Here is a 27,970-nt window from a genome sequence, read left to right on the forward strand (position 1 = left end):
AGCACCCAAAAGGCTTTTGTGATCCAATTGCCCCTAAACGCCTTCAGGGAGAAGTTGAAATCTTTAAGTACTATTTTGGATTTAAAGCATCAGAGTTTTCAGTCTACGTGCTGTCTTAGGGGCATGACCTTCAGGAGTAATTCTGTCCTGAGAGTCACACGGCCTGACTGGCTCGGGCTGAAGATGCCTTTTCTAAATCCCATTTCCTTTTCTAAATGCCCTCTGCCTCGAGTCCGGTGGGGCTGGCTTCTCCAGGCTGGTCCACACCCACTGCCCCGCTGCGGACCACCGGGTGAGAGGAGGGCTCTGACCTAAGTGCGGTCTCTCTCCCAAGGTGTCGGTCCGCACGACTTCCTCCTGACCTCTCCGGTGGCTGGCTGTGCTCCGGCTGAGGAAAGCGCCCAGGAAGTGGGGGGCTGTCCAGGTGGCTACACCTTCCGGGAAAGGGGACAGCAGCTCTAGCAAAAGGAGATCCCATCTGAAGAGACTGACGGGCACCTGTCCCCCTCCCGGCTCTCTGCTGCCCTGGGGCGCCGAAGTCAACTCTTCAGGGGCCCAACCTCAAGTTGCCTACGGGGATGGTGTTCCGTGTCCCTACCTGGACCTTCCCTAGATGGGTATGTGAACACGTCATTATACGGTGGGCGACAGATGCACTGCCTTTGTCAAGGCCGCAGTGGTCCCGAGGAACACAAGAGCATGTATGATCTGAGAGGAAAATTTTATAAAGCTGCAGGATTTGAATTTTGCTTTAACTCAGTGGAACTCACCACACCCGATGCCTTAACGTTTCTGACGCAGCTCCCCAGCTGGAGGCCGAGGCGCCTGTCCCTCCCCCTTCCCTCCCTAGTATTAAAATCAAAGGGGTAGCAGCCCCAGCTGATTCACTTTCTCCCCAAGACTTCCTCGCAGTGTTTAAATTCAAACAGTACAGAACGAACGCAGGAAACATTTCAACAGAAGCATTACGTAACTTTTATTTTACACGTCCACAAATGCTTGTACAACATACAGTGACTACTTCTAACGTTTATAGCATTTCTTCTCATAGCACAGAGAGAAAGGTTAGTGACACACAGGCGCGCTTCGGTGACGCTGGGTGGAGCCCTAAGGGAGGGCGGAGGAGCGGTGCTGACACTTGGGTCCCGAGCAGCTGCTGTGAGGTGCAAGCCAGCACGCGTAAGCCGGGGGCGGGGGGGGGGGGGGGGGTACCTGCCCCTCAGCCAGGCTGCTTACCTGCTACCCTGGGGGTGGGGGAGGGGGACAGAAGAGGCTACCCCAGGATTGTCTTGGGCACAGGCCCCCGGTCCCCACCGACAAGGACCTCTGGACAAGGGACCCAAAGCTGTTCTACTTTAACTGTAAGCTCTTACACTGTAATAAAACACTTTACCAAATGTTAGGCCAGCGTTTTTACTTAGATGGTTCTTCAGTATAAATACTGACCTTGGTTTGCCCTTCATGCTCGCATAAAAATCAGTTCCTTATAGAATACGTTTGCCGACAGAGCTTGGACCAGCCAACGCTTCCTGTCAGCTCCTGGCTCCGCAGCTAACGGCCTCCCTCACCATGGAATGTTTCGGGAACCTGTTCCGTTCCCGAGAAAGCAAAGACTCCAAATGAACAAGTGCAAAGTGTAGGAAAAGTGTAAAGACTGCCAGAAACATTAGCTCAGACGGTGTAGAAGCCCAAACAAATCCGATTGTTCCACAGACGTACTCTTCACAGAAAGATTTAAAAACACAATTCATAGGATGGCTTTTCCATTCCTACAGAAAACATCAGAACTGACACTCGCTTTAACGTTCTAAAAAAGTTCAACCCAAATGCCAGGGTTGGTGTTTAAAACTTAAACGGTATATAAAATATTTACGAAACCGTGTTTAAGCCTCCTTTCCTGTGCACTTAATAAAATCCAAATGGCTTAGTAGGAAAGTCTCCCACACAACAGTTTAAAAAGCATCGACCCCGTACATGATTTTTAGGTTCAATCAAGATTGTTTTAGAGTTTTATTGGAGGCTTTGCTGCTGGATACAAAATAAAGGCCTATGTCTCAAGAAAGGCAATATGTGCAAAGCCTAACCTGTAAAAACCATTTCAAAATATAAACTCGTTTTTTTTTTTTTTTTTTGGAATACATGGTGTCAAAGGCTGCCCACATTAACACCTTTGGTATAAAACAGTAACATTTCCCTTGAAAAACAGACAAATTCCATCCATTCCGTCACACACGTTCACATCTCCCTTAACTACTCTACCTAATCTAGTCGCAGCCACATCAGCCACAACGCACTTCTGTCCCTTCGTGGGCGCAGAGGAGACTGGGAGGTAGGTCACCGAGAACGTCCGTCTTGCACAAGCAACCGTGCAGACAGCCGGGCTCCAGCGCGGGCCCCCTGCGCCCCACAAGCACACGTCCCCGTCCACGGTCGCACACGTCCCTTAAACATGAACACACACACTTAACTGGACCACAAAGGATGTGCACAGCCTCAAACTCTTGCTCCCTGTGGCCACTCCATACTGTAAAAATCAGAGGCAAAGACAAAAAAGGGATCTCCAGGTGATGGGTGCCCTGAGACTGTTGGTGGGGGTGGTCTTCCTGCCTGGATGCCAGGCTCGGGGAGGGGAAAGAGTCCGGGCCACGTCCACTTTCTAAGCAAAAGGCAGGGCTTCTACCCGAGACAGCCCAGCTTAACAGAGAAGAAGGGCGAAGGGGGAGGAATGGATCCCAGGAAGCAGCGGTGTGAGCTCCACCTGTAACCAGGCCAGATGGCCTTCCCAGAACGGGGTTGCTCCACAAGGAGGCCGGGTAGAAGGGGCAGGAATCAGGGAGAGGGCCAGGACCCCAGCACTCCCTGCCAGGGACGGCTCTGCCCTCGGCCAGGCATGCGGGGTCCCAATGAGCACGGACCACACGTCAGCCCAGGGGGCAACCGGCCTGCTCCTGACCCAGAGTTACGCCAGGACAAGTTAGAGGCACGAAGCTCATAGGTCCTATCTTCCACGCCACAAACTGCAATCATTTACCAATAAGCCATAGGCGCAAAAATCCTGCCGCCGCGGGTGCTTCCAGCAAAACCCCGGAGGGCCGCCCAGTCTATAGCACACAGGAACCGGCAGCCAGTGTGCTGGGCTGGAGGACGACGACACAGGATGCTCACAAGAACGTCTGGTGGCCACCAACTAACTGGCAGGATCCCCCTCGGAGCCGTCCAACTGAACCCCGAGGGAATGCCGCCCCGAAGCTCAAACAGGTAATCCACACCCACAAAAATAAATACTGCAGACAACATCTCTCACGTCCGCTTCACACCCATTCATACTTTTCTCCGAGAACCAAGAAAGCCTGGCTCCAAGGATTCCCCGTTTCCCACGGAAGGGGGAGACCTTGGACTCCACTTAAGAACAAGGGTGCATTCACCTGGGGAAAGACAGTCACCTGGTCAAAAAATATCAAAATCATCATCTGGCTTATTACAAAAGTATCTCCAGACTCCGGGGGAAGTGGAAGGCGCCCGGAGCCTGCAGGAATCGGAGTGAAGAGCAGGGGAGGAGGGAGGAGGGAGGAGGGAGGCGGCTCGCTTGCTCGCTCACTGGTGGAGGTGCGCCCGGTCGTCGGGGCGCTTGATGTGGATCCGCCGCACACGCTCGATCCGCTCCCGCTCCCGCTCCTCGTCCTCATCCAGGTGGTGGGAACGTCCGGCCGCCCCGCCCGTGGCCTCCAGGAGCGCGTTGTCGGGTCCTCGGCCGTCCTGGGCCTCGTACAACAAAATATTGAGGGTCTCCTCATAAATCCGGGCCTCTGGGAACTCCACCTGCACCCCCACAAAACACAAGGCAGGTAGGTTAGCATCACACACACACCCCACCACCTCCGCTGCCTCCTGGGGTTGCCAGCAGGGCCGCTGGCCCCTTCAGGCCCCTAGGATGCCGTTTAAGGCTGTCCTTACTATTTTCAAAGTAGTTTTGATTTTCAATAGGCAATACTTACACACGGTGCTTGACACACAGGACACAAAAGGGACGCGGTGCAGATAAAGGTATGTCTGTACACACACACACTCACACGCTTTAGAACACACAAAGGGTGACCCACCACACACACTTCACCTTTTGCTTTCCCCTAACACAGGCGATCCTTCCCCATCAGGGGGCTGTAAGACTGTAACGACGCAATTAACCGATTAGGTCGTTTCCAGCATGTTTCTACTAACAACAGACCTGTTCCCGTGGAGCTGTTCCACACCTCGGAGCAGCCTTTAGGGCAGCAGTACTCTTTGTGAGCAGGGACCAGCTGGAAAGGACATGACCCCTCCTGCGTGGCGAAGCTCTGTGACTGCCTGGTACCCTTCGGGGCTACGGCGCCGTGAACCAGAGTGGGGCTGCACAAGAGGGTCCCGGGCACCTGACTCACAGAGACTTGGCTTTCAAGGGCAGGATTCGGAGGTTCTGAGAGAAATGGGGAGAGTGCATTCTACTCTGTTTCCCACGGAGGCCACACAACCAGGAGAGAGAGCATGCAGTGGCTAAGGGCTGTGACACAGAAATAGTGGCGGCCGGATTGGGGGGAGGGACCAGTTTGGAGTAGCCTCTAACCAGTCGTGAGGTTATGCCTTCTCCCCCACCGGTACTGTCCAGAGGGAGGTCAATGCAGCCTGTGACCCTGAAACTGGCATCAGCTCAGAGAGCTCCAGAGGGGCCACCCGATACCCAGAGACTGGAGGAAAGTTCTTGGTTCTCCTCTTTCTTTTCTCCATTCTCTTGCACCCCAACCCTCCCTGCCCAAATCCTGTGGCAGCAATGGCTGGAGACTGTGGGAGTCAAAACTCTGAAGGGGAACCTTCCTTTCTAATGAGAACTGTGGTCTCATCAGGATGGAGTGAATCTGGGCTAGTATTTTCCTCTAGCTTCTTTATGCCGTTAGGCTGCAGGTAAGGATACAGTCACAGGCGGTGTGTGGGAGAGCAGGGAACTGAAGCCCCAGTCTCCGGTCAGAGGGCTGAAAAAGGGGAGCCCCAGGGGAACAGCACCAGAAGATTGTGAAAGAAGGGCGCTCAGGAAAGCAGCTGCTTGGGGTTGTGCAGGAACTCCTGGGCCTGAGCCTAGCTGCCGATCCGTCCCTCAACAGCACGCACAGAACAAAGCAATGGGCCAGACCAGTGCCACAGGCACAGTCTGGCCCTCAGTGCAGCACGGATCTGAAGGCTTTGAAAACTGGATTGTCATTGGAACGGCAACCCACAGCTGGCTGGCACTTATGGCCTGAACCCAAGTGGGTCAATTGCCTACTAAAACAATAAAAAAAACAAAAACAAAAACAAAAACAAAAAAACAACATTCTCCTTACGATTTAACAAGATCTAAAAGCCCTCTAACATTCGGGATATCCAGGATACAATTCGAAAGTTTGTGTCATCAGTGAAGAACCAGAAAAATCTCAACTCCTGAGGGAAAACAGAATCAACAGATGCCAAGTCCAGGAGGCCACAAGATGCTGGAATTACCTGATGAAGACGTGCAAGCAGCTATTATAAAAACATCTCCACAAGGAAGGGTGAACTCTGTTAAGGCGAATGCAAACACAGGAGGTCTCAGCAAAGAGACATAAGATAGAAGACCCAAACGAAAATTGTTACTGAAAAATACAACACCCAAGATACACACACACACACACACACACACACACACACACTTACTGGAAGGGCTCAATAACAGAATGGGGAGGACAGAGAAAAGAGTCCGTGAAATTGAAAATAGAGCAATAGAAGTGTCAGTCTGAACAACAGAACAAAGGAGACCAATAAAGGGCACAGCTCTGTGCTTTATTAACACCGAGTCCCTAGTGAGTCGGAATCAAGAACCAAATGGACAACATACGTATTAACTATCTGCTTAAACTTTAATTTCAGCAAGCCAAACCCTTTCCGGCTTAACCACAAAAGACAGTTAAATGATTAAAGGAATTAGTAAAGCACCTGGCATGCTGTACCAAGAGGGACTGCAATTCTACAAAAACCCCCAAAAGGAACATCTGTACAGTTACTTGGAACAACAAAATACGAGTGTCAGCCCCAAAGCACAGTCCCAAAGGCCTGGGCCAGAAGAAGGAACCTGCGCCTGTAGGGGCAGCCGTGCCCCCACATGACCCCCTGCAAAGCCAGGCGTGTGCTTCTCCTGGAGAAAGGAAAGAGCCCTGGGGACACGACAGCAGAGCAAAGGGAGCTGTGGCTAGGGGCCCGGGCCCATCACCCTGAGCCCCACCTCTACCCTATTTCAAAAACACAAGCACAAGCTCACTCCAGAACCTGTTAGCTAATCTATAAATAGTTGGGATCAGATCATGAGGCCTCTGAATCCCTTGTTCCCTGTTAAACTCTAAAAACGTAAAGTCAGTATTTTAAAGCTTAATCAGATTAATATGATGATCGTCCTGTTATTATCCAAGGACAAAGGCAACCCGTGTATATAACAAAACCAAACTGACAAGGCGGGGAAGCCAATGACAGATGGAATTCACAGCCCTAAAAAAAAGCTCACAGGAGAAAAGAGGCATGTGTCTTGCTGATGTGGTAAAGAGAAGCGAGCGAATCTGGTCTCCCTGCCCTCTTTGAAAAAAAAGGAACCTTAGGGGTTTTCCCTCCTTGGCTATCTTTAACTAGTATGTATCTTTCAGGATGTGTTCAAATACCAATGACAAAATGGTTTAAAAGTTAAAAAAAAAAATGTTTACAACTCTGGTTTCTACTGTGTGGTCTCACGTTCTCTCTGCCTTTTCTGCCCAGGCTAGCTCTAGAATCACACACAACTGTGCGCTCCCGGGGTCTTAGTGAGGACAGTACCCCAAGTGGGTGATGCACAGTCTTGTGCATGAACCTGCCTGGCAGACCCTGCAGGTCCCTGGTGATCGGGGTTCCCTTAGCAAGGATCCGAGGGAAGTGACAGAATGTACTGGGGGATTTCTGTTTTGAAAAGAGGAAGAAAACCGAGTTGCAGAGCCCAAGAAGAGTAAGCATAAGATCTCCAGGGAGCGAAGTTCAACGAACAGAGCACCGCACCTCCAACAGCGCCTTGCGGCATTATTGGTTTGGAGAGGATGATACGGAAGTAGATCCACAGAGTCCAGATAAGTCAGGAAGTTGTGTCCTCAGAAGGAAGCCAACAAGCACGGGAGCTAAGGAATGCCACGCAGGCCCTGCGAGGGTGGAGGGCCACTCCAGGTCAGTGGGTCAGAGGGCAGACAGACGGCAGAAGTCATAGGTTGTGACTAGAAAGCCAAGGTCAAGCTCTTGAAGGCAGCACTGTTCCTCTGATGACTGAGATGGGATGGGGCCACGCTGGTGGGAGATGGTGGTGCCGTGGAACAACACAGGCCCTGTCCCGTCACCGACAGGAGACGATGCAGGCGGCGAGGGGACAGCGGCGTGAGGATACATCTGAATCGACCTTCACAGCCAAGGGACTTAGGTGCAGTATGACTGTCCCTATTTGCTCACCGTCAGAAAGGAGAGGCCATTCTGTTTCTGCAAGACCTACAAGTGACTCTCTGGGGCCCAAAAGATAATGAATGTTTTCACAATGAGCAGTCATGCATCAAGGAAAGCATTTTCAAAGCTCTTCCCTCTTTAGGTTTATTTTGCTCAAGGGGCAAGGGAAGTGGTACGTATTCTGACCAGTCACCCAGAGCCGTTCCCCGAAGGGCTTACCTTGGTCTGTTTCTTCTCCGTGGCATAGACAATGGAAGTACAGCAAACCTCAGCGATCTTGCGGCCCTGCCCGTAAAAGGACCAGCAGCAGATTTCATCCCCGATGACGTCCTTTATGAACAGGACCCTTCCATTAAAGCGCAGAGAGAGCTTATCAAAGAGCTCAATGTTTTTCAACATATTGTCATCAGAATTGCTGCAAAAGAGCATTTGATTAGGTGACCGCAGACCGGTACTAACTGCAGTTGAGTTGTTTCCACATCCCTTTTCAACCTCCCAAGGAGCCCAGGAGAAGGGCCCTGCAGGCCCCGCTGCTCCACCAAGGAAAGGGAGGGCCAGAGAAAACAGGTAACTGCCCGAGGCCAAGAATGCCAGAGCCAGGCCTCCAAAGAGACGGCTCTAGCCCCTAAGCCTGTGCTCTCAATCAGCCTGCCAGGGCGGCCGCTTAGCTGGGCTCTGCAGGAGATGAAACGTGAAAAACTTGGCGCCTGTGGGTGCACAGGCACCAGGTGGGGAATGTGGAGGGAGCCCCACGAGTGGCAGGACAGAGCTGTCCAAAGGAGACTCTTCATCTTGGGTCAATTTCTGGGTCTTGAGTAACCTCATTATACCCCCTCAACTGAGAACACATGGTCCCAAGAGCCAGAAGGCATTCTAGAAACCTGTATGTATTGCTGGTGGAAATGTGAAATGGTGCAGCTGCTTTGGAAAAACAGTTTGGCAGGTCCCCAAATGACTAGAGCTAGGGTTACCAAAGGGCCCGGCAATTCGGCTCCTAGGTACGCCCAAGAGAGACGAAGACCTCTGACCACACAGACACGTGTGTTACGAATGTGGTACGAATGCTCACGGCAGCGTTTGCGATGGCCCCCCCAAAGCGGAAACGACCCTGATCACCCATCAACTGATGAATGGATCAACGAGATGCAGGAGATACCCAGATGATGGGATATTATTCAGCCATAAAAAGGAAGGAGGTATTGACACACGCCACGAGGATGAACCTTGAAAACGTGCTAAGGGAGAGAAGCCAGTCACAAAAGGTAATGTGTTGTATGATCCTGTTTACATGAAGTGTCCAGAGTGAGCAAAGCCACACAAGCGGAGGCCAGCGGCTGCCAGGGGTCGGGGGTGGCGGGGAGTGAAGAGTGACTGACAATGGGCTTCTTTCTGAGGTGACGAAAATGTTCACCATGTGGGTACGTGGTGATAGCTAAACAAGTCTGTAAATACACTAAAAATCACTGAATTATATACTTCAAAAGGCCATGGTGTATGTGAATTCAGTCTCCTGTCGTCTGTTACCCTGGGCACCCTCCCAGTACAGACAGCCACCCTTACTGGAAGGTTAAAGAGGAGCCGGGCCTGGCCCGTGTGAGAAGCTTTCCTGGCGAGGGTGGGTGGCCTTTATCGCTGACACCTTACCTGGTATACGAGTATTTGTTGTTACTTCTGTTGTAGAGCAGCTTCACGGCTGGCTGCAGGTTGTTTTAAAAAAGAAAGAAGAGAGTCACTTGGAACGGAGGTACAGAGGACCGTGGGCTTCCCGCGGGGCTGGGCCCTGCCACCAGGCCCAGAAGGCAGCTGAGCACAGCTTGCAGGCTGGCGGGGGTGGGTGCGTGGGGAGGGAGACTGTAGGAGCCCATTCTAGGGGAACAGGTTCCCATTCTTCACCCCTTCTCAGGCCTTGCTCAGGGACTCCTATAGGTTTCAATTTCAAAACTTACTCATGATTTCGGTAGCCAAAGACACGCCACAAGGGTGCTTCCAACGTACCTTATTTGACGTTGCTATAAGTTTCTGCTCTTCCTTGGACGAAGTGATGACAGGAACTTTGCAGAAAGGCTCATAAGTATCTTTGTTCTGCTGGAACAAAACACGCTTTCAGCCTGGGAGGCCTGCCCAGCAGTGGATTGTTTAAGCTGGCCTGCTGGGTAAAGACAGGTGCTGGCGAGGGAAGGTGGGGCCACCAGCGCCGGGAAGAGAGGAGGATTCTTACCACCAGTGAATCAGGGGGAAGGGGAGGGGGACGGCCAAGGGTCAAGTTCTCTAGGAAGTCTGCTCTTTGGTCAGGGCGCTCAGTAAACCCTAACAACGAGGACATGCTTCCGCCACCCAGGGAGCCACCTGAAAATAAACTCTAAACACAGCAGATGGAATATGATTGTGTAGAAACACCTAAAACCCCACTGCAACAACCGTGGAAGAACTTAAAAAGTATAAACCTACGGAGAAGAATGGGAGAGGGGAGGTCAGCCGTCAAAAATCTGAGCCTGGGAAGCAGATGAGGAATAACCGAAGAGAAAGAATCCTAGAGGTTCTCAAAGAACACCCGTGAAGGCTGGTGGGCAAAGGGCCAGAGCAGAAGATTGCTAACCAGTCAGCAGAAACACCAGTGAGACGCCCCAAGTACATCCCCTTCCCCTGGCAGAAGAAAGGTCTATCTTCGTGGAGTGGTTTGTATGGGTGAGGACAGGGCTGAGCCACTCTTCTAAAGACAAGGGGATTGAGCGAGCGGTCGACACACTAAACGGTGAGCCCCAGCTCCCAGCTCCTTCCCCTACTCAGATGGCAGAAGGCCGCCAGTCAGGCTTCTAGCCACCAGGTAGGAGAGTGGAGGATTCCTCCACGGGGAGCTGATCCGTCCAGGAAAAGGCTAACAGACTCGGACACTGGGGATTCCCACGGAAAAAGCCTTTTCATCCGCCAACGAAGCCCACTGGACGAGGCCCACCCATGCACCGCACACACGGCTTTTCAGAACTCTACTCTTGAATTTTAACAGACCCAAGATCATCAGATTATATGTGGAAAGCCTCTCAACCATGAGACTGAAACCAAAACAAAGAGAAAAAGTAAGGGAAGGAGCCCAACGATGAATGCAGCAGAAAGAAAACTACAAATAGTATTATCAGATGAAGGAGAGCACATACGGAATCCTATGAAATAAGATCAGCATTCTAGAGAAGAAAGAGCACTCAGAGAACATGAAAAGGCTCTGGGAAATTAGAAATATGATAGTAGAAATGAAAAGTTCAACAGAAGGGTTGAAAAGATAAAATTGAAGAAAACCTCTGAGAAAGTGGAACAGAAAGATAAAAGCGACAGAAACTGGGAGGAGGTCAGTCCTAGAGGTTTAACTTCAGACTAACAGAAACCACAGAAAGGGAACCTGGAGGGCGTGTCTCTAAGACAACGATGAAACCGATTCGCTGGTGTGTCTAAACACGCCAATAGGAGACCGACCTTTCTGACCATTTAGGGATCAATTAGAGATATGTACTTAGAAAACCAAGCAGACAAAACAATGAGGCAGTCACTAACTCTGGCAAACCGAAAAGTTGCACAATAAAAATGTTCACTGTATACTCTGTGGCTCAACTGTTAACAATATTTAGACATCACAACGTAAACTCCGAATACTGATTTAACCAAAGCTGTGATAAACACTATATTGGAAAACTGGAGAAGGAATATGGGTACCTAAGTTTGGTAGTGGTTGGTGGTACTGCATGAGCAAAAATTTAATTTTTGTCCCGCAACAGCAGATGACATTGAAAACTGAGATGTCAATAGATAGCGTAAGAAAGTAAATAGAACTGTTGAAAGAATTAACAGAGGAGAAAGATACGATATACACACATTACTTTAACAAACCTAAAAACGAGGGGTGCCTGGGTGGCTCAGTCGGTTAAGCATCCGACTCCTGACTTCGGCTCAGGTCATGACGTCACGGTTTGTGAGGTTGAGCCCCGAGTCAGGCTCTGCACTGACAGCTCGGAGCCCGCTTGGGATTCTCTCTCCTTCTCTCGGCCCCTTCCTCTCTCACGCACATACGCATGTGTGCTCTCTCGCAAAATAAACCAACATTAAACCGGCATAAAAATGAAATAAAAATACGAAAGTAAAGGCTACAGCATTCAGTCAGATTTACGGTGAGTTCACAGACTCGCAGGTCGAGGGGGTACGTGGAAACAACAGATCGCCAAGGAGCCAGGCCGTATGGGAACGGCTCCAGCGGAGGGCCAGGAAGACATGTGGCCCGAGGGAGGCACAAACAAGAGCCTCGTGCATACAAATCCAATTCCTGTGGCATTATGAAGGAACTCTTCTGATCCTCGACCATGTTGGAATTTTGCCTGAAATAAATGGCCGCCGGCTATGTCTAGAAGCATTTTGGTTTTACAGGGATTTTGCTATCACCAGAGTTGACCCCAATGATCCTAACCCAGGTGCAGCTGAGGAGTGAGGGGTGTCTGAGTCTGCAGAGATTATATGAGGCTCCCAACAGTGACTGGTGGGGTGAGAATAAGTCCCGAGATGGGTCCAAAAAACTGATCAAGTTTTACAGCCCAAAGCTCAGTACTGAAGGGTTTCAATGTACACATGAGATGACCCAGCACCATGGCGACTGAGCACAGTTAGGTGGCCTGAGCACCACAGGGAAGCCTCTAAGGGGTCCCTGACCCAAGGAGAGAGGAGCTCCAGGATACTTGTGAACCCACACGTCTCAGTGAGGGAGGAACTGCCCCCATTTTGTAGAGGAGGAAAATGAAAAAGGCAGGTGGGCCCAGCACCTCCCCACCCTTATGGGGAGAAAGGGGGATACCTACTTGTAAGGCTGCCTGGCATTCTTCCACCAGGCCCTGGACCAGGTAGTACTTGGCTTCTGCCAGCAGCTCCTCGATCTCCCGGCGGCTCTCGGGCAAGGGGACCGCCCCGTCACGAAGGTAGTTGAGTATCGTACCAAAGTGTTTCCCACACCGGTCGATGAGGATCCAGCCTGCGGCGGCACGAGGATGAAGGGAGGGCCTAGTTATACGGACACTCGTCTCTTGGAAGGTGCTGAGAACTGGGGTGTCTCTTGGCTCCCTCGGCCTCCCAGGGAAGAGCAGGACCGCAGAGGGGGCTGTAGCCCCACCTGCCCAGCGGTCAGCGAAGGGCTGACCGAGCCCTGCCTGGGAAGCACTGCAATGGTCTCCAGGCCCTGCTGGCTGGAGACCACCCCAACCACGGACTCACCTGCTCTTGGGCTCTTTTGGATGCCAGGACCCCTGGGGCCTAAAAGCGGGTTTCTAAAGTACCCTCAAAAACCCCTTAGACAGTGCCTTGGACATCCCAAGAGTGCACAACACCTGGATAAAATGGGTCCAAATGACCACACCCCAATGACTGGGGAAAAGCGTGAGGTAAAAATACCTACTCCCTCTTTCTACAATGCTTTCAGGTTGTCAAATAAGGAAGCAAAAGACGGCAACGTCTGACTCCCCAGAGGGATCCCCAACGCCCCCCCAGCACCACCACGGGACATTCCACACTCGACTCCCCAAACAGGCCCTTACTGGCTAGTGACAGCGACTGCAGAGGAGACGGTGAACCCGACAGACCCTGTCCCACGCAGCCGAGTGTAACATGGGGAGACGGAACTCGCTTTCATTAACTATGGCAAAACGTGCCGACTGCTGACCAGAACCAGGCACGGTGAGACGCCCTTGGGGGTTGGGGCCAGCCGGGCAAGCCTTTCCTTTGGCTTCTCGATGGCCTCTCGAGTCCGGGCACCGGCCTGCTATACCTCCACTAGGAACCCCCAGGCTTCCACAACTCATCTTCAGAAACACCAATACCCCGGAGCAGGGTGGGGTGGGGTGGAAACTGCAGCAGGAAACAAGACCGGAGCCTGGGAGTGGAGCGACTGAAAGGAGAGGCTGGGATGAGGAAGAGGTGGTACGACTCGTACGGCTCGACCGAAGCCAGGGCATCTAGAAAGAAGCCAGTAGAGGAGCGCCCCCTCCCCCAGGCCAGCAGGGCAGCCCCAGCAAGTTTTATGCCCTACTCCTCCGGGTCTGTCGCTCAGTCTGGGAGAGGCGCACACACGTCCACTCCTAACGCCATGGCATCCCGGCCCAAGTCCCCCTCTGGCCCCCAGGCCCTGACCCCAGACAAAAGCCCAGAGCAGCAAAGACACCTCTTTCATATCCAGAGTCACAAGTCTGTCCACCACCCCTTCCCTAACCTGGCCGTGCCAAGTGCGCTCTCGGGGTTTCAGGGCGCCACTTGGTGGTATTCGCCACAGTCGCTAGGCGAGTTTGCGAAGAAGGCCATTTCCATATTCCCGTCCTACAAACTCCTCAGTCAGACCCTTCGGTCAAAGGTCCGGTCTTGCCCTCCAGACGCTTGCACTTGACACTTCCACACAGCTGCGGTTTCCGGAGCGCAGCGGGAAGAGCCCTTCCCAGGGTGGCAAACACAGTGCAAGCGTGTGGCCCGGAGTCAAACCCTGGCCTCGAGGAAGGAAGAGGCGTTCGCAGGCATGGTCAATCACAGCACCCTGACAGTGACCGCTGGACATCATCCCACCGCTTCCTCCTACATTTGAGACGATAAAGCACGGATGTGGTATCTGCCATGCAGCTCGGCCGCCTCCGGGGGCCTGGAGCAAGCAACATGAGTGAGTGTAGGTGGGCTGGGCCGGAGGCTGACCGGAGAGCACGTGCCCTGCCCCTGGGGACAGAGCACGGGGAGGCTCTTCCTCACTCCGGCAGAGATGGCCAGGCAGGAACGTGGGCCCAGGGCCTCAGGAGCCTCTGATATTCCAAGAGAAGCCAGAATGCAGGTTTCTCCGGGAAACCTCCTGATTTGTAAATAATAGTGAAGCAAAATGTCACTAATCCACGCTAGGGCAAATAAGACCTATCTGCAGGCCACCAGCTTACGACCTGCTACCCTGGATCAAGTGCTTTCCCTCCAGGGAGCAGAGAAGGTGTGGAAAGATCATTTTATCTTCCCAACAGATCTTTCAGAGGGAGGCTCAGTCCCCTGCATTGTCCATAGATGACAACAGAGACTCGGAGGGGTTCAGGGACATTCCCAAGTTGGGGATGCAGGACTTGATCACAAAAAGCAAGTAAGAAATTCACAGGAGAGCTCCTTTTCACCAATTGAGAAGACGCGTAGGATCTCAGTCTTCAGGGAAATGGCAACCAGTTTAACTTGGCGATTCTGGGAAGAAAACGTCCACGTTCTGCCTTTGACGCATGGGCAACTTAGCCTGCTCAGCAAGAGCAGGGGCCCCTGAAATCAATTATCCAAGTGACAGTCCGGAGTTTCCATAAACGAAGAGACAGACCGTGACATTGGGCGCCAGCTCAAGAATGCTGTCAGGAAATGCTTGTGGTGAAGGAATCATACTTTGGACAAATAAGGGCAAAGGAGCGAGGCGCGCTCGCCATGAGGTTTCAATTAGCATTTTGATTTTAAAATATTTTAGTTGCTTTCAAAGCCAGAATCCACCCCCTTTGAAACAGCTCAAATGCCTGGCGTGTAGAAAAGCCAATGGAAGTCAAGCAGCTCCTGGCTTGTGGGGCGTCTTTGCTGACGCCCCGGAGCACACAGGCTGTCGCGGAAGGCTGTACAAGTCAGGGCGGCCTGGGGTCGGGGGGCCCTTCGGCAAGGCTGAAGAGCAGAACAGGCAGGCGCAGACCGGAAGGCTCTGGAATGGTCTGGGAGATGCCGCACGACCCGACGGCTAACAGCAAGGGCCTGTGTCGGAAACCCAGTTCTGCCGCCTGCCTGCTGGATGACAAAGGTGTTTCACCGAACCTCTCTGTCCTCCATGTCCTCTCCTAAAACTGGCAGCCCACAGGGCTGGTGTAAAGGCACGATGAGAGAATGTACTGGAGACACATAGCACAATGCTGGGTCTATCGGCAGCACTCAAATGAGGTCTCTGACAATGAGCCCTTTACGCGTCTCTTCATCACTGCTGGAGGACAGAGCAGTAGCAATGTCCGGAGAGGGCACAGTCCAGCCTGTGGGAGTCTGCGTGGCTTTCAGGGTGAGCCGGGAAGGCTTCTCTCAGGGACAGGGGACTGGGCGAAAAGGCCTGTCTCCTTGTGCTGGCCCCCAGCACACCGAGTGCTTCTTGCTCCTTTCCCTGCCCCCCACCTCTGGGGCTTCACCGACCTCTTCTTAGCATCCTAAGGTATTTATACTATTTCGGGGGTTCCCAAACTTGCCTGTTCGTAAATCACCTGAGGCACTCATTACATATTCAGATTCCAGGAAGCTGTCCCATTCCTGAACCAGAATCTCTGGGGCAGGGTTTCTCAGTCTCAGTACTAGCGACATTTTGGAGCGGATCATCCTATGTTACAGAGGGACTGTCCTGTGCATCACTGGGTATTTAGCAGCATCGCTGGCCGCTACCCACCAGATGCCAGCAGCTCCCACCCTCAAATTGTGACAATCAGAAAGGTCTCTGGACATTGCCAGATGTCACTTGGAGGTCAAAATCATCCCTGGTTGAGCACCAATGAGGTACAACAAAGACCTAAATGTAAAAAAACAATGTAAAAATGCTATCATAAGTCAGACTGGAGAAGATATTTACAACATAAAATCACAAAGAAATGAGATCCAGAATATAGACTTTCACAAAGCAGTAAGAAAAAAAAAGGCAAACAGAAAAATGTGTACATAAGATGCAATCAGGCAGCTAAACGATGAAACACAAATGACCAATACATGTAAGAAGATGCTCAATGGACTAGAAATTAGGAAACGTTAAATAAAATGACAGAGCACCAGCTCAGAACTGTCAGATTGGCAATAATTAGGAGGTCCGACCGTGCCGGGTGTTGGCAAAAATTCAGACCACTGTGGGGAGTGTAAATCGGCACAACAGCTAATACCTAATCAAGCCAAGGATGCTCTCCCGGATTCCCCTTCTGCGAATAAGCTCCAGGAGAGAGCTCCCAGGGGCGGGTAAGATCTTAAATGCTGTAGCCCTGGGTCTAGAGCCTTTTCATTTACCACAATAAGAACATGACTTTCTCTGTGTGCCATGATGTGGCAAAGGCTGGGAAGCGCTGCCCTGAAGAAGCTCACACATGCCAGAGAGTGTTTGAGAAGGGCAATATTCCTGACAGTGAACACTGGCAGCAGTCTGAACAGCTATGGCCAGAATACGGGTCCATAAACTACAGTATATTCCCCAAATGGAACACAACTACCAATATATATATATATATATATATATATATATATATATATATATATATATATATATATATATATATATATATATTTTTTTTTAAATAACATTTTTCAGGCCCATTTAACATTTATTTATTTTTGGGACAGAGAGAGACAGAGCATGAACGGGGGAGGGTCAGAGGGAGAGGGAGACACAGAATTGGAAACAGGCTCCAGGCTCCGAGCCATCAGCCCAGAGCCCGACGCGGGGTTCGAACTCACGGACCGCGAGATCGTGACCTGGCTGAAGTCGGACGCTTAACCGACTGTGCCACCCAGGCGCCCCTCAACTACCAATATTTGAACTAGAGCTACGTATCGTTCATGGCTAGATTTCACAAGCATAATGCTAAGAAGGCAAAGAGGCTACAAACGACGTTACACCACTTATATAATGCTGGAAAACACACCAACTCTGCCTTGTTTGGGGACAGAAACTGCAGAGCAAGAGGCATTCACTACACATTCACATCGGCGGCTGTCACCACCAGACGCACAGTAGATTCCCCTGCGGAGCCCCTCCACGCCCTAACGCACCAACCACACAGCTGCCCAAGTACATCGGGCTCTCTGGGTGGGTGGGGACCCAGGCAGCAGGATTTAGCTCCCAGGTGACTCACTATGCGGCCAAGGTTGAAATTCACCTACTGACCCCAAAGTCAGGCCAGTGGTTACCTCTGGAAGGGAGAGAGGCAAACAAAAAGGTAAAGAGAGGCCACATCGGCCCAGGCAATGTTTTCTTTCGTGTCTGAGTGGGGGTGATGTGGAGTTGTTAACAAAGGCAAAAGAAATGTAGAAAAACTTAAATCTCCTTACAACTTGCAGCCCATTGACACGTACTGGAGACAGGGTGACCTTCCCTCAGGAGCTCAGCTGCCTAGGGGCAAATGTCAACCTTAGGTTGACCTCAGCCCAACCTCCTGGATCCTGTAAGTTTTTGTTAACATGTAAAAACCCATTTGGGGGGCGCCTGGGTGGCTCAGTCAGTCAAGCATCTGACTCTTGGTTTCAGCCCAGGTCACGATCTCATGGGTTCGTGGGTTGGAGCCCCGCGTGGGGCTCTGTGCTGACAGTGCACAGGCTGCTTGGGATCCTCTCTCTCTGACCCTCCCCCACTTGTGTGTGAGGGCACACACTCTCTCTCTCTTTCAAAATAAATAAATACACTTAAAAAAAATCCATTTGGAAACTTCCTTTATCTCTGCCCCCCAAATATATCTCTGCCCCCCAAATATATGTTAATAATCAGTCTCCAAGCATATGGCCCACTGATGCACATACATCTGAAGGGTCTCATAACTAAGGTTTTGCTAGATAGTAGTCAATGACCTTAGTTTAACACCAGCTAGCCCCTCAAGGTCCTGGAAGCCTTCCTTCCAAATTCCTTAGAGACCTACGCTATTCCCAACCCACTCCCAACTTAGAAGTATATCATCGGTCACTCCTCACAATCCCAGCGCAGCTCTTTCTACCCACGGGTTCTGTCCCTGTGCTTTAATAAAACTTCCTTTTTCGCGCCAAAGACGTCTCAATAATTCTTTCTTGACCGTTCACTCCCATACCCTAATACTTCTCATCAGGGGCATGAGGGAGTTTGTTTTATTAATCACAATTTACAAGCTCTCACCGTATTTCAGAACTCTAATTTAAGGCAGGAAGCACGGAGATCACAGGGAAACCACGAGGTACTACGGTCTTCCCACGTATTACACCTGACTTTCCCACTGGTTTTCAAGGAAACGTGTGCGGATAATAAGATTAATGACTCCGTTCTTTAATCTGGTTCACACACTCCCTCATTCCAAGAATATTAGCAAGAGACCAGAAACCACAGGGGAAGGCAGTGGGGGGGGGGGGGGGGGGGAAGCACAGTACCAAGCAACAGGGACCAAATAGGCAACTAACTACAGACGAGTTCTAAGGCAGAACTCTTACTAAGGCAAGGTCCCAAATAAATCCATGTTGACAAGGAATCAGGTAAAAATCCCGGCACTGTAAGAACTGTGCTTTTCTGGGGAGGAGTGTGGGAGAGGCCTGCTCATTGCCAGAGTCTTGGCTGTCTTAGAAAAGCCACCCTTTGGGCATAAGGTACAGAACACTCATCCCCAAGGCCGAGGCAGGCCACTTCTCCCCAAGGCACCGCTAAGACCTGCTTCTCCACAGCCCCTTACAGGGCTCCTCCCCGCACCCGGACACCCCACCCAGGCGGGATGAAGCGAGAGTGAACAGCACCCATTTAGAGAGCCTTCCAACTGTCAGGCACTCCACCAAGAAATTTCTAATGTTAATGTCCTCTCTCACTCCCGTTACAATCCTGAAAAGCACCGCCATTCACAACTGAGGAAACAGGCTCAGAGAAAGTCACCCGCCCAACGTCCCATTGCCAGTAAATGACAAACGAGCCTAAATTAGCCCAGTGCCCGATACACACAGAAATGGCTCCATCAACGTTAGCTGTGACTGCTACCGGACTCAAACCTGATCTGTCTCACTCCAACACCCAAATCCACTCACTCCAAGCCTCCCCGTTTAGGAACTGAGCGGTACAAAACTCCAATAGGCAGAAGCAGGAGAGAGTCCACCACCCATCCTGGGCCCCAGGTCCTCTCCAAGAGCAACCAGTTTCTCAAGCACCCTTCAGAGATTGCTAGCAGCTCAATACATTGCTGCTCTGTGCCTTTGGAGCCCCTGTTCCTCAGCCAGCAGGACACAATGCTGGATCCGCTGGTCTCACCAAGCTGCACTTGATGTTTTGGCCCGTTTGTGGCAAACCTCACTGAAGCCCAGGGTGAAGCTGGGAGATGCAGGACATTTATCCCAGTTTGTAGACCCAATGGTGTATCTGAGGGCAACACTGAGGCCCCCGGTCAGGCTGTGCAGTGTACTCACCAGGGGCCAACGGACTCGCCTTGCCCGGCACAGCACGGGCTGGAAGACCAGACGCAAAGCTGGCAGGTGACCTATAAAGGTTGCTGTGCTCAGGTGCCCTGGCCAGGGGGCTGGGCCTGCAGCAAACCAAGGACAGCCCAGGGTAAGAGCCAGCATGCCCTGAACTCAGTAGCCTTTTTTTTTTTTTTTTTTTTTTTAAGTCCCATAGCTTTTAAAATGCAGTACTATGAGCTTTTCGTGATAGGCAGGGGGCTGGAGAGTCAGTGGAGCTCTGTGAAAACGGCCAAGATCAGAGTATCAAAGACAGCCCTGCTTCCCTGAACATGCTGGATTTTCCAGGAAGCACTGGGGACAGGACGTCCTCTAGCAGCTGTTTGGAAGCGGGGACCCCCCCCCCGCCCCCGCTGCTGTCCCTGCATCTCTCCCAGCTGGGAGATCGAAGAGTTGGAGGACCGGCTCTTCCACGGCGTGGCATTAGGCCAGCAAGGCGAGGGCTTTCAAAGGAGATGAGGCTCCAACTTCACTTCCAAAGCAACTCAGCCGCTTTTCCTGAGCCCCGCCCCCCCCCCCCCCCCCCAAGACTGGGTAGGGCGGAAGAAAAACTACAACAATCCTGGGTTCTCAGATAAGGTCTGTTCTCAGATAAGGTCTGTTTCCTTCAGCGGCTGGGGCGCTATTGTCTCAGTCTCCACAAATACTCCCGGGGCAGTGCTGGGTGCGGCACAGCAAAGGGGATCCTCCCACTCATAAAAAGCTCCAAGCTTTCTGTGTGAGACACAGAAGAAAGCTCTGAGGTTCCAACCTCATTCACCTGATGCCTGGCCAGAAACCCAAACTCACAGGAAACTCAGCGAAACAGAACCTCCAGCCCTGCAGCTGGGCCTTCTCCAGGACACAGGGGGAATCACCCTCCCTAGCGACCAGCTCAAGCTTCCTCCCTCCTAGGATCAGAGGATGCACTCTGGGCGCCAGGCTTAGAGTCCCCAACCCCACCTACTTGTAGCAAAACCGGCCCACCTTCCCAGGAACCGACGCCCCCGCAAGGCAGGGGCATGGGCACAGCAGCCAACCTGAGAAACAGGTAAGGGAGGGTCCAGCCAGGTCCTAAGCAATCTCAAGCCACAAAAGTGAGCCTCATGTGACCTGTCCCGTGAACCCAGCCAAGGGAAGAATGTCCCCCCTTGCCAAGTGCCCTTGGATTGTTCCAGGTGGGTAGGAAACAGTTACGGTGAGGTCGCTTTAAAGAATTCTTTGCCTTGGGGAGCCTGGGTGGCTCAGTCGCATCCGACTTCGGCTCAGGTCATGATCTCACGGTTTGTGGGTTCGAGCCCCGCATCGGGCTCTGTGCTGACAGCTCAGAGCCTGGAGCCTGCTTCGGATTCTGTGTCTCCCTCTCTCTCTCTGCCCCTCCCCTGCCCATGCTCTGTCTCTCTCTCTCTCTCTAAAATAAACATTAAAAAAAATTTAAGAAAAAAAAGAATTCTTTCCCTTTTACCAACGTGACTTTCCATGAGAAAAAGGTAAAAAGAAGAAGAAACACGCACGGAATATATATCTATTGAATACCATGCACCAACAGCCCCATGAGGTGGGTATCACTAATGGGGAAACGAGAACAGGTTAAACCACCTCGTTAGGATCACGAGATCCTAAATCCAGGTCTGTCTTTGTCAGGCCCCCATCCCAGGAAGACAAGGGTCCACAGAACACATTCATGCCTCTCCCACACTGGAGTTTCACTCTGAAGTCACAGAATCATCGCTTGAGAACTGGCAGGGGACCGACTAGGGCTGCTAGTCCAGCCACAGAGCTGTGGCCTGGAGGAGGGAAGCGACTTTCTCAAAGTCACACAGGCAATCAACAACGAAGTCAAGACTGTGAGTCCCCACCCAGGTGACCCCAGCCCACCTTCACATCTCGACTTACATGTCACTTCCTTGGGGAAACCCTCCTTCACCACACCCCCCGCCCCACCCGGACTACATCTCCTCTCCCGGTTACACGCTCCCAAGGCCTCCTGCACACTGAGAGAACACCGAGCACAACTGCCATTTAACTTTGGCCTTCTGAACTCGAATGACCCCTCAACCACAAGCACGTCCCCAGCACCTGGGGGGCAGGCTTACCTTCGCTGTCAGTGAGTACTTCCATGCGCCCGCTGAACATGGCTTTCAGCATGGTGTCCTGCTTGGTCAGTGTCTGCATGGTGGTGTAGTAGAGGGCTCCGCCCACGTTCAGCTTTACGTACTTGGAGCTGGGGCTAGTGCCCTTGAAGGAAGTGGTGCGGGTAGCAGCCGCTGGCACCGCTGAGCTCACCACACTTTCTCCTGACATCTCTTCCTGCCAGTGGAGAAGACAAACGGTCACCAGGGTCACAGCACCCGGCCCGGTTTACCTCTTTCAGCCTGTGGGCTGAAACTGGCCTCCAGGTGTGTTTTGCTTGGCCCAATTATAGATTGCATTTAAAACTTCAAGATTGCTCCGAAAGTTGACGACACGGGCGAGTTCACAGAAAAACCCGGATTCCTGACTTCTCTTAAAATTAGAGGCCGAACAGGTCAGCAGGGCAACAACTGGTGGGAGGTGGGGTACTGGTTGCCCCAAACCCCACCCAGAGAGCTCGTATACTGACCTCACCTGCTGACCCGTGAGCAGGAGTTTACCACTAACTGTTGAGGTGGGCGGACTTCCTTTCCGCCTGTTCCTCATATAAGCGAACACCCGGGGCACATCTGACAGCAGCTTGAAGCACTGCCGGGTCTCTCTCGGTCTCCTTATTGCCATGCGCCACTGGATGGCAGAAAGTGCTATCTTTCAGCTGAACTGCAAGTGAAATTAGCCTTTATGAATTCAGCGGGGTCCCAACTACCACTCCTGACACCTTCTGCTGGGGGGAGAGGGGGAAGTGTTTCTGGGGATGAAACAGGTATTTAAAAACCCTTGGAAATAAAGTTATTGCAAAATAGAGACTTCCTGTACCAGCACCTCCCAAAACAGCCAGATCCGATGACAGTCTCCTTAATGGCACTGCCAGTTCTTGTGTCCAACTCAAAGCAACGGCTGCGCTGATTTAAGCAGGCCTAGAAGGAGACTGGGACCTGGCACCCGTGTACTCAAAGAAAACATCTCTTCGACAGGTAAAGGCCTATGGCAGGAGGTGTCCAAGAGTGGGCTGAATCTTCTTTGATCGATCTGGGGCACAGCAGAGGGGAGGCAGCCTGACGGCCAGAACCTGGCCTGGCACTCCTATCTGGGCCGTGAGGTTCGCGCTGAACGTGAACAATTCATAGCACGTCATCATCTGACGAGGCCACTCGGTGGCTGATGGATCAAGGCACAAACAAGACTACCCCATAATTATGCGTGAACGCAGACAAAAACAAGAATCGTCGCCCCAAACACAAAAATGACCAAACATCCCCATATCCTGACTGAGGCAACTCACCGCTGCTTCTTTACCAGTTAGAGCTTCAGCCCCACTCCATTCTTCCCACCTTCAAAACAGGAATTACTGAGACCCAGTCACAGAATTAACCCTCCCTCCTGACAGCATTCAATATCGAGCAAAGCCCTACTTCCCTGAATCCTCCCCCAAATCACCCAAGGCAAGCCCCAATCCTCTTTCCGAGATGCTCTGTGGTTCTCCCTCATGGCAATAAGGAGAGAAAGCCAACTTTGACTATTGGCATATAGTCAAAACTCCTGGGGGTTTTGACAGCACAAAACTTTAAAAAACTATACCCTGATCCTGAAAAAGGATTTCTTAAAATTCTTTATGCCTTTCTATCTTTTCTGGATCTCCCACAATTAACATGGATTACATGTATGATGGGTAAAATACAAATGTTATTTTTCAACAGGAGAAGGGACTAATGAGGGGCAACCCATTGTCCATCAATCGGTAATAGCACAGGCAATGACCAACCCTCTCGACCCCCATCCCCCCAGAAGAATGGCCTGGAAATCACCCACTGGAGGACTCATGTCAGGGCCCTGCAGAATGACAGGAAGAACGGGCTTCTGGAGAGAAAAGTGTTTTCTCCAGAAGCATTCCTGCATCATCAGGTGAATATATCATAAGAAGGCACGTTTTCAGAACCTCAAGCTTAACTCACCTGGGGTCTCTGTGGGACCCCTCCCCTCCAGCTTTCCTTTGAAATCAGTCCCCAGAAACCCCACACTAATGGTTATCACCAACCATTCTTCCCAGAAAAACTCTTGTCCATGGGATGATAGAAGTAGCTGATGAGAATAAAGAGTTTCTAAAAACTTTAAAGACCTACGGCCGGGAGTGGGGGGAATGAAGGCTTATAGTTGTGGGGTTTGGGGGCAAGGCTGGGGGGCAGTTAGGGAAAATTGCCCAAAATTGAAATACTTTTTAAAGTACCTTTTTAGATGTAATTTACACAAAAATAAGCGTTTTGGGAAATGATCTGGCATTCTGTAAGGCACCTACTGTGAAACAGACAAAAAAAGTCTAAGTATACCGCAGACTGCAGTGTACTTTTGCGTTCCGATACCTTTTCAAAGATAATTTTCACACCATAAAGCATATTTGAAGTGCACAGTTTGATGCGTTTGGGCCAATATATGCATCTGTATAGCCACTACTCGGATCCAGACAGACAACATTTTCATGGTTCCAGAAAGCCCCTCTATGCCTTTTCCCACTCCTCCCTCCCAGAAGATACCAGTTTTCATCTCTACCACCACATACAACCATTTAAAATCTAAACAATGCTGGAAGACAACTATCATTATTTCCACCTTGTAGATTTGGATACCACATCCCAGAGAAGTTCAGTCACTTCCCAAAATGCGTTGGTACTGGCGGTGGGTCAGTGACAGAGCAAGTAAAGGACATGGGCGAGTCCTGTCTGGCCTTGAGCCCATGATTTTATCAACATTCATGCTTGAAATATATACAGCTACAACATGTAAATTGAAGAGCCCCCTCCCCCCCCCACTTCTTTACGAATTAAAAAAGAAAGCTTTGAAAATAGATGGGAGGCAATGTGTGGCTAAGGGCTTGGGTTTGGACATCACGCCTGAATTTGAGCACCCAGCCCTGCCACTGATCAGTTGTGGGCGAGTCACTGGAGTCTAGTTCCATCTATGAAACAGGGACAAGGGCAGTGTCTCCCTCCAGGATTGCTGTGAGGGATGCCAGAGAGCACTCAGCACGGTCTCTGGCTCAGAGCAAATACTCAAACGCCAAAGACTCACACTATGATTATTTCAAAATGCTCTCAAAGTCTCAAATGATCTTCTCTGAAGACAATGCCCATTTCTACGGACACCCACCTGAATCACTAAGAGATAAAGGCAGAAACCATCCTGATCTAGCCTTGAGACTCCAGAATAGATGGGAAAAAAAGCTCCAAACCTTCCCGGAGCCCACCCTTCCAAAGGTCAGTCACCTCAGTACTAGGAAAGGCCCTTAGCTAAATGTTTCTGTGTTCTGGTCCCTGAGCCCACACTGCACCGAGCTAAGGACACAAAGCAGCAGACAAAAAGCCTCTCACAGCAAACCTCTCTACCGAAGACTCCCCAGCCATTGCTCCTGGGATCCTGCTTTTTCCCTTGTTTCAAAGATTTGATTCCATCATTAATGAGGCTGGGGCAGGAGACAGCAAAAGTGGTTGTGAGAAACGAAGATGGAATTCATACTTGAGGTACTGGTTACCAATTGTATTCCATCAGAAAAGTTGAACCCAATTAGGGAAGTCAAGGCTTCTCTCTTTCCCACCTCCCCTAAGTCTCCTGTAGCGGATTCTGAACAGTGGCTCGCCACTCCAAAAAAAAAAAAAACAAAAAAACCCCAGCAGGGTCCTATCCATGTAAATTCTGATGTAACTGGTCTGGGGCGTGGCCTGGGCAACAGAATTTTTTTTTAACTCCCCTAGGTATTTCCAATGTGCAGCTAAGACTACAACCCACTGCTTGAAATAGTTCTGTATGCCTTAACTAGTCTGTATTAACCTCATCACCTTGGAGAAGCTCCCCAACCTCCTGTTCTATTGGCCCAGTGAATTCTGACCACATGTAAAAATAAACCAAAGCATCATAAGCAAAAGCCGGCCCCAATCTCACAGCTTCGGAGCCAAAGACAGGAAGTAACTGTATATGTGCTTAGAAAATAAAAATCAGCCCAAGGGGGAAAAGTGTTGGCTTGAAAAGAGGCCCCCCAGACAAGTACAATAGGAAAAAAGGCACCAACTCCCTGACCCTTGGATGTTTTCTCCGCAGTTCTCTGTGGAACTGTGTCCCCTGTGTGTGTATGCTGGGGGAAACGGGCACGTGGAAAGTTTGATCAAAAGTCTGAGGAACCTAGGCTACAGGCTCTGTTCCACCACTTCCGGTGTGAGGTTGAGACCAGCCTTTTGACTCTCAGTTTCCTAAGTTGTAAAATGAAGTGAAGGGCATAATCTTCATAATAACCTTCAGGTAATGCTAAAGTACTTGGCACCTGGTCCTTGGCATTGTTTCCCTTCTGTCCCTTCAAGCTTCCGTAAGAGGTCCCAGCCCCTGGCTGTACTACAGTCACCTGGGTGCACCGTGCCTGGGCTTCACCCCAGGCCAATTAATCAGAGTAGAGGAAGGGCAGCTCAGCAGTATTTAAGAAGCTCTTCGGGTAATTCTAACGTGCGGCCCGAGCTAAGAGCCACAGCGCTAAGGGGTTCCTTTAACCAGCTTGATCTCAAGTCACTGTCTTGAGGCTAATTATAAAATTTCCCCCAAACTAAAGGCATTGCTACAACTCAAGAAAGTCTGCTGTTCCATTTCCACCAAACTAAATTAAGGTGGCCCGATAACTGTAGCATTATTTTGCATCCAAAACTTGCTTATAGGGCAGCTACTGCTATTTCCAAGCGTTGTGCCGAATTACATTCTCCTCCTTTGTGTGTCACGCAAACTACTGGCCGATTTCTCTCAAGGATCTAGTGAGGAAGATGATCACCAACCCCAGTTTTGAGGGGAGAAGATTAATAATCAGAACTATACGTGTCCTCTGACTCAGGCCCCTTTCGTTACATAGTCCAAATCAAGAAATCACTAATCGCCGGTAGGGCTTGTTAAAACAGATTGGTGGGCCCAACCCCCCACACTGATTCAGTAGTCAGTGGTAGGGCTTGAAATTTTGGCCATTCCTAGCAAGTTCCCAGGTGATGCTGCTGCTGCTGCTGGTCTAGAGACCAGTTTGAGAACCACTGGTTTAATTAATGCCTTTCCCCCTTCAGGTAGTCCTTATTTTGCATAAAATGGAGTAAAGTTAGATACAGAATGGCTAAGTCTTCTTCAGCAGGGTCCTTGAAACTTATCTTCTCTAAAGACTGCATTTTCCAGTTAAAGAACAAGCAAAGAAGTAAAAGCTAGCTGGACTTTAGTCATTCCCAGCCAAGGCCAAAGAGCTATTTGAGGAACAGACCCTTGAAAGATCACATGCAAACAGAAACTTTCGCACAGCTGGGTGACTGACATCCATTCCCAGCTCCTTAGGTGTGGCCACTTCGGGTCCCAACGGAAGTGACTAGATAGGTACCAAGGCGCCAGTTAAAGGCGCTGGACTCCGTGGCGAAGGCACCCTGACCTCAGGCCCCTGGCATTCCTTCAGGCGCTGGATGCACATCTGCCCTCCCCTCCAGCTCCCTCGACTTCTTTCACCCGCTTCACTAACCCTCGTGTTCAGAAGCACCTGGAAGCCCCTTCGCCCCTTCCCCGACACCCAGGTGCTCCAGCCACAATTTCCAAAAACCCCAAACGCTCCGCCCCCAAGGAAGCCCACGTCGCTCTCTCATAACCTAACCATTCTCTTTCGCAACACCCTCCCGTCCTCGTTTTCCACTCCAACGTCCATCTTCGACGACCCCTCTTTGTTCTCTTCACGATAACCAATCCCACTTCCAATGAGCACTCAGGACTCAGACAACCGAACTCACCCACACACATATCTACTCTCCCAAGTCCAAATGCTCGTTCCCGATCCCCAACAGCCAGGGACCCTCCCACCCCCAAACACACACACACACACAATTATCCACCAGAGCCCTTCCCCCACCCCCGGCCTCGCCCCCCTCCAATCCCCCAACCGCCTCTCCCCTTTCGCGACTGCCCACAACGCAACCGCCCCCCTCGGCCCCTTCCCCCTCTACTCAGCCTCGGCCGAGCTCTCTCGGCCGCCCAGAGCCCGCAGGTAATGGGCACCGCCCTCCCTACCATGAAAAGTCGGAGGACGCCGGAGTCTCCAAACCCGGACTGAAAGAGGCAGGAAACACCCAGCTCGCGCAAGCCGGGGGCAGAGGCGGGGCGGGGGTGGGAACTTCCGCTGCCGCAGCCCGCT

General features: G+C 51.2%; 2 protein-coding genes across 11 annotated transcripts in view; one reads left to right on the forward strand and one right to left on the reverse strand.

The window, feature by feature from the left end:
* The window catches only part of MYO1H (myosin IH), a 147,399-nt gene extending 145,148 nt beyond the window's left edge, over positions 1–2,251 (forward strand). For all 9 annotated transcript variants that reach the window (XM_015077597.3, XM_053206192.1, XM_053206189.1 and 6 more), the window contains one exon: positions 335–2,251. In XM_015077597.3, the coding sequence (XP_014933083.1) occupies positions 335–361 (27 nt within the window). In that variant the 3' untranslated portion in view covers positions 362–2,251. The remainder of the gene's footprint in view (positions 1–334) is intronic.
* Positions 2,007–27,969, reverse strand: KCTD10 (potassium channel tetramerization domain containing 10). 2 transcript variants are annotated; one of them, XM_027044055.2, is made up of 7 exons: positions 27,847–27,969; positions 21,756–21,969; positions 12,321–12,490; positions 9,484–9,570; positions 9,133–9,185; positions 7,708–7,903; positions 2,007–3,819 (listed from the first exon to the last, which is right to left on the reverse strand). In XM_027044055.2, exons 1-7 carry the CDS (start codon positions 27,847–27,849, stop codon positions 3,595–3,597), a joined length of 948 nt encoding a protein of 315 aa, XP_026899856.1. In that variant the 5' UTR covers positions 27,850–27,969; the 3' UTR covers positions 2,007–3,594. The 2 variants fall into 2 exon arrangements, with proteins under 2 accessions (XP_026899856.1, XP_026899855.1); XM_027044054.2 differs by having other exon boundaries at positions 9,484–9,573.
* Position 27,970: the final 1 nt, after the last annotated feature.

This window comes from Acinonyx jubatus, chromosome D3 (assembly GCF_027475565.1).
Source record: "Acinonyx jubatus isolate Ajub_Pintada_27869175 chromosome D3, VMU_Ajub_asm_v1.0, whole genome shotgun sequence".
NCBI lineage: Eukaryota > Metazoa > Chordata > Mammalia > Carnivora > Felidae > Acinonyx > Acinonyx jubatus.

What these genes read in the sequence shown, in the direction of transcription:
- KCTD10 (XM_027044054.2), bottom strand. An exon ending in AGTACTCACTGACAGCGAAG is followed by an intron (nt 12,491 to 21,755) that starts GTAAGCCTGCCC and finishes GTGCCGCCGCAG; the next exon opens with GCTGGATCCTCATCGACCGG. An exon ending in AACAAATACTCGTATACCAG is followed by an intron (nt 7,904 to 9,132) that starts GTAAGGTGTCAG and finishes GCTCTTTTGCAG; the next exon opens with CAATTCTGATGACAATATGT.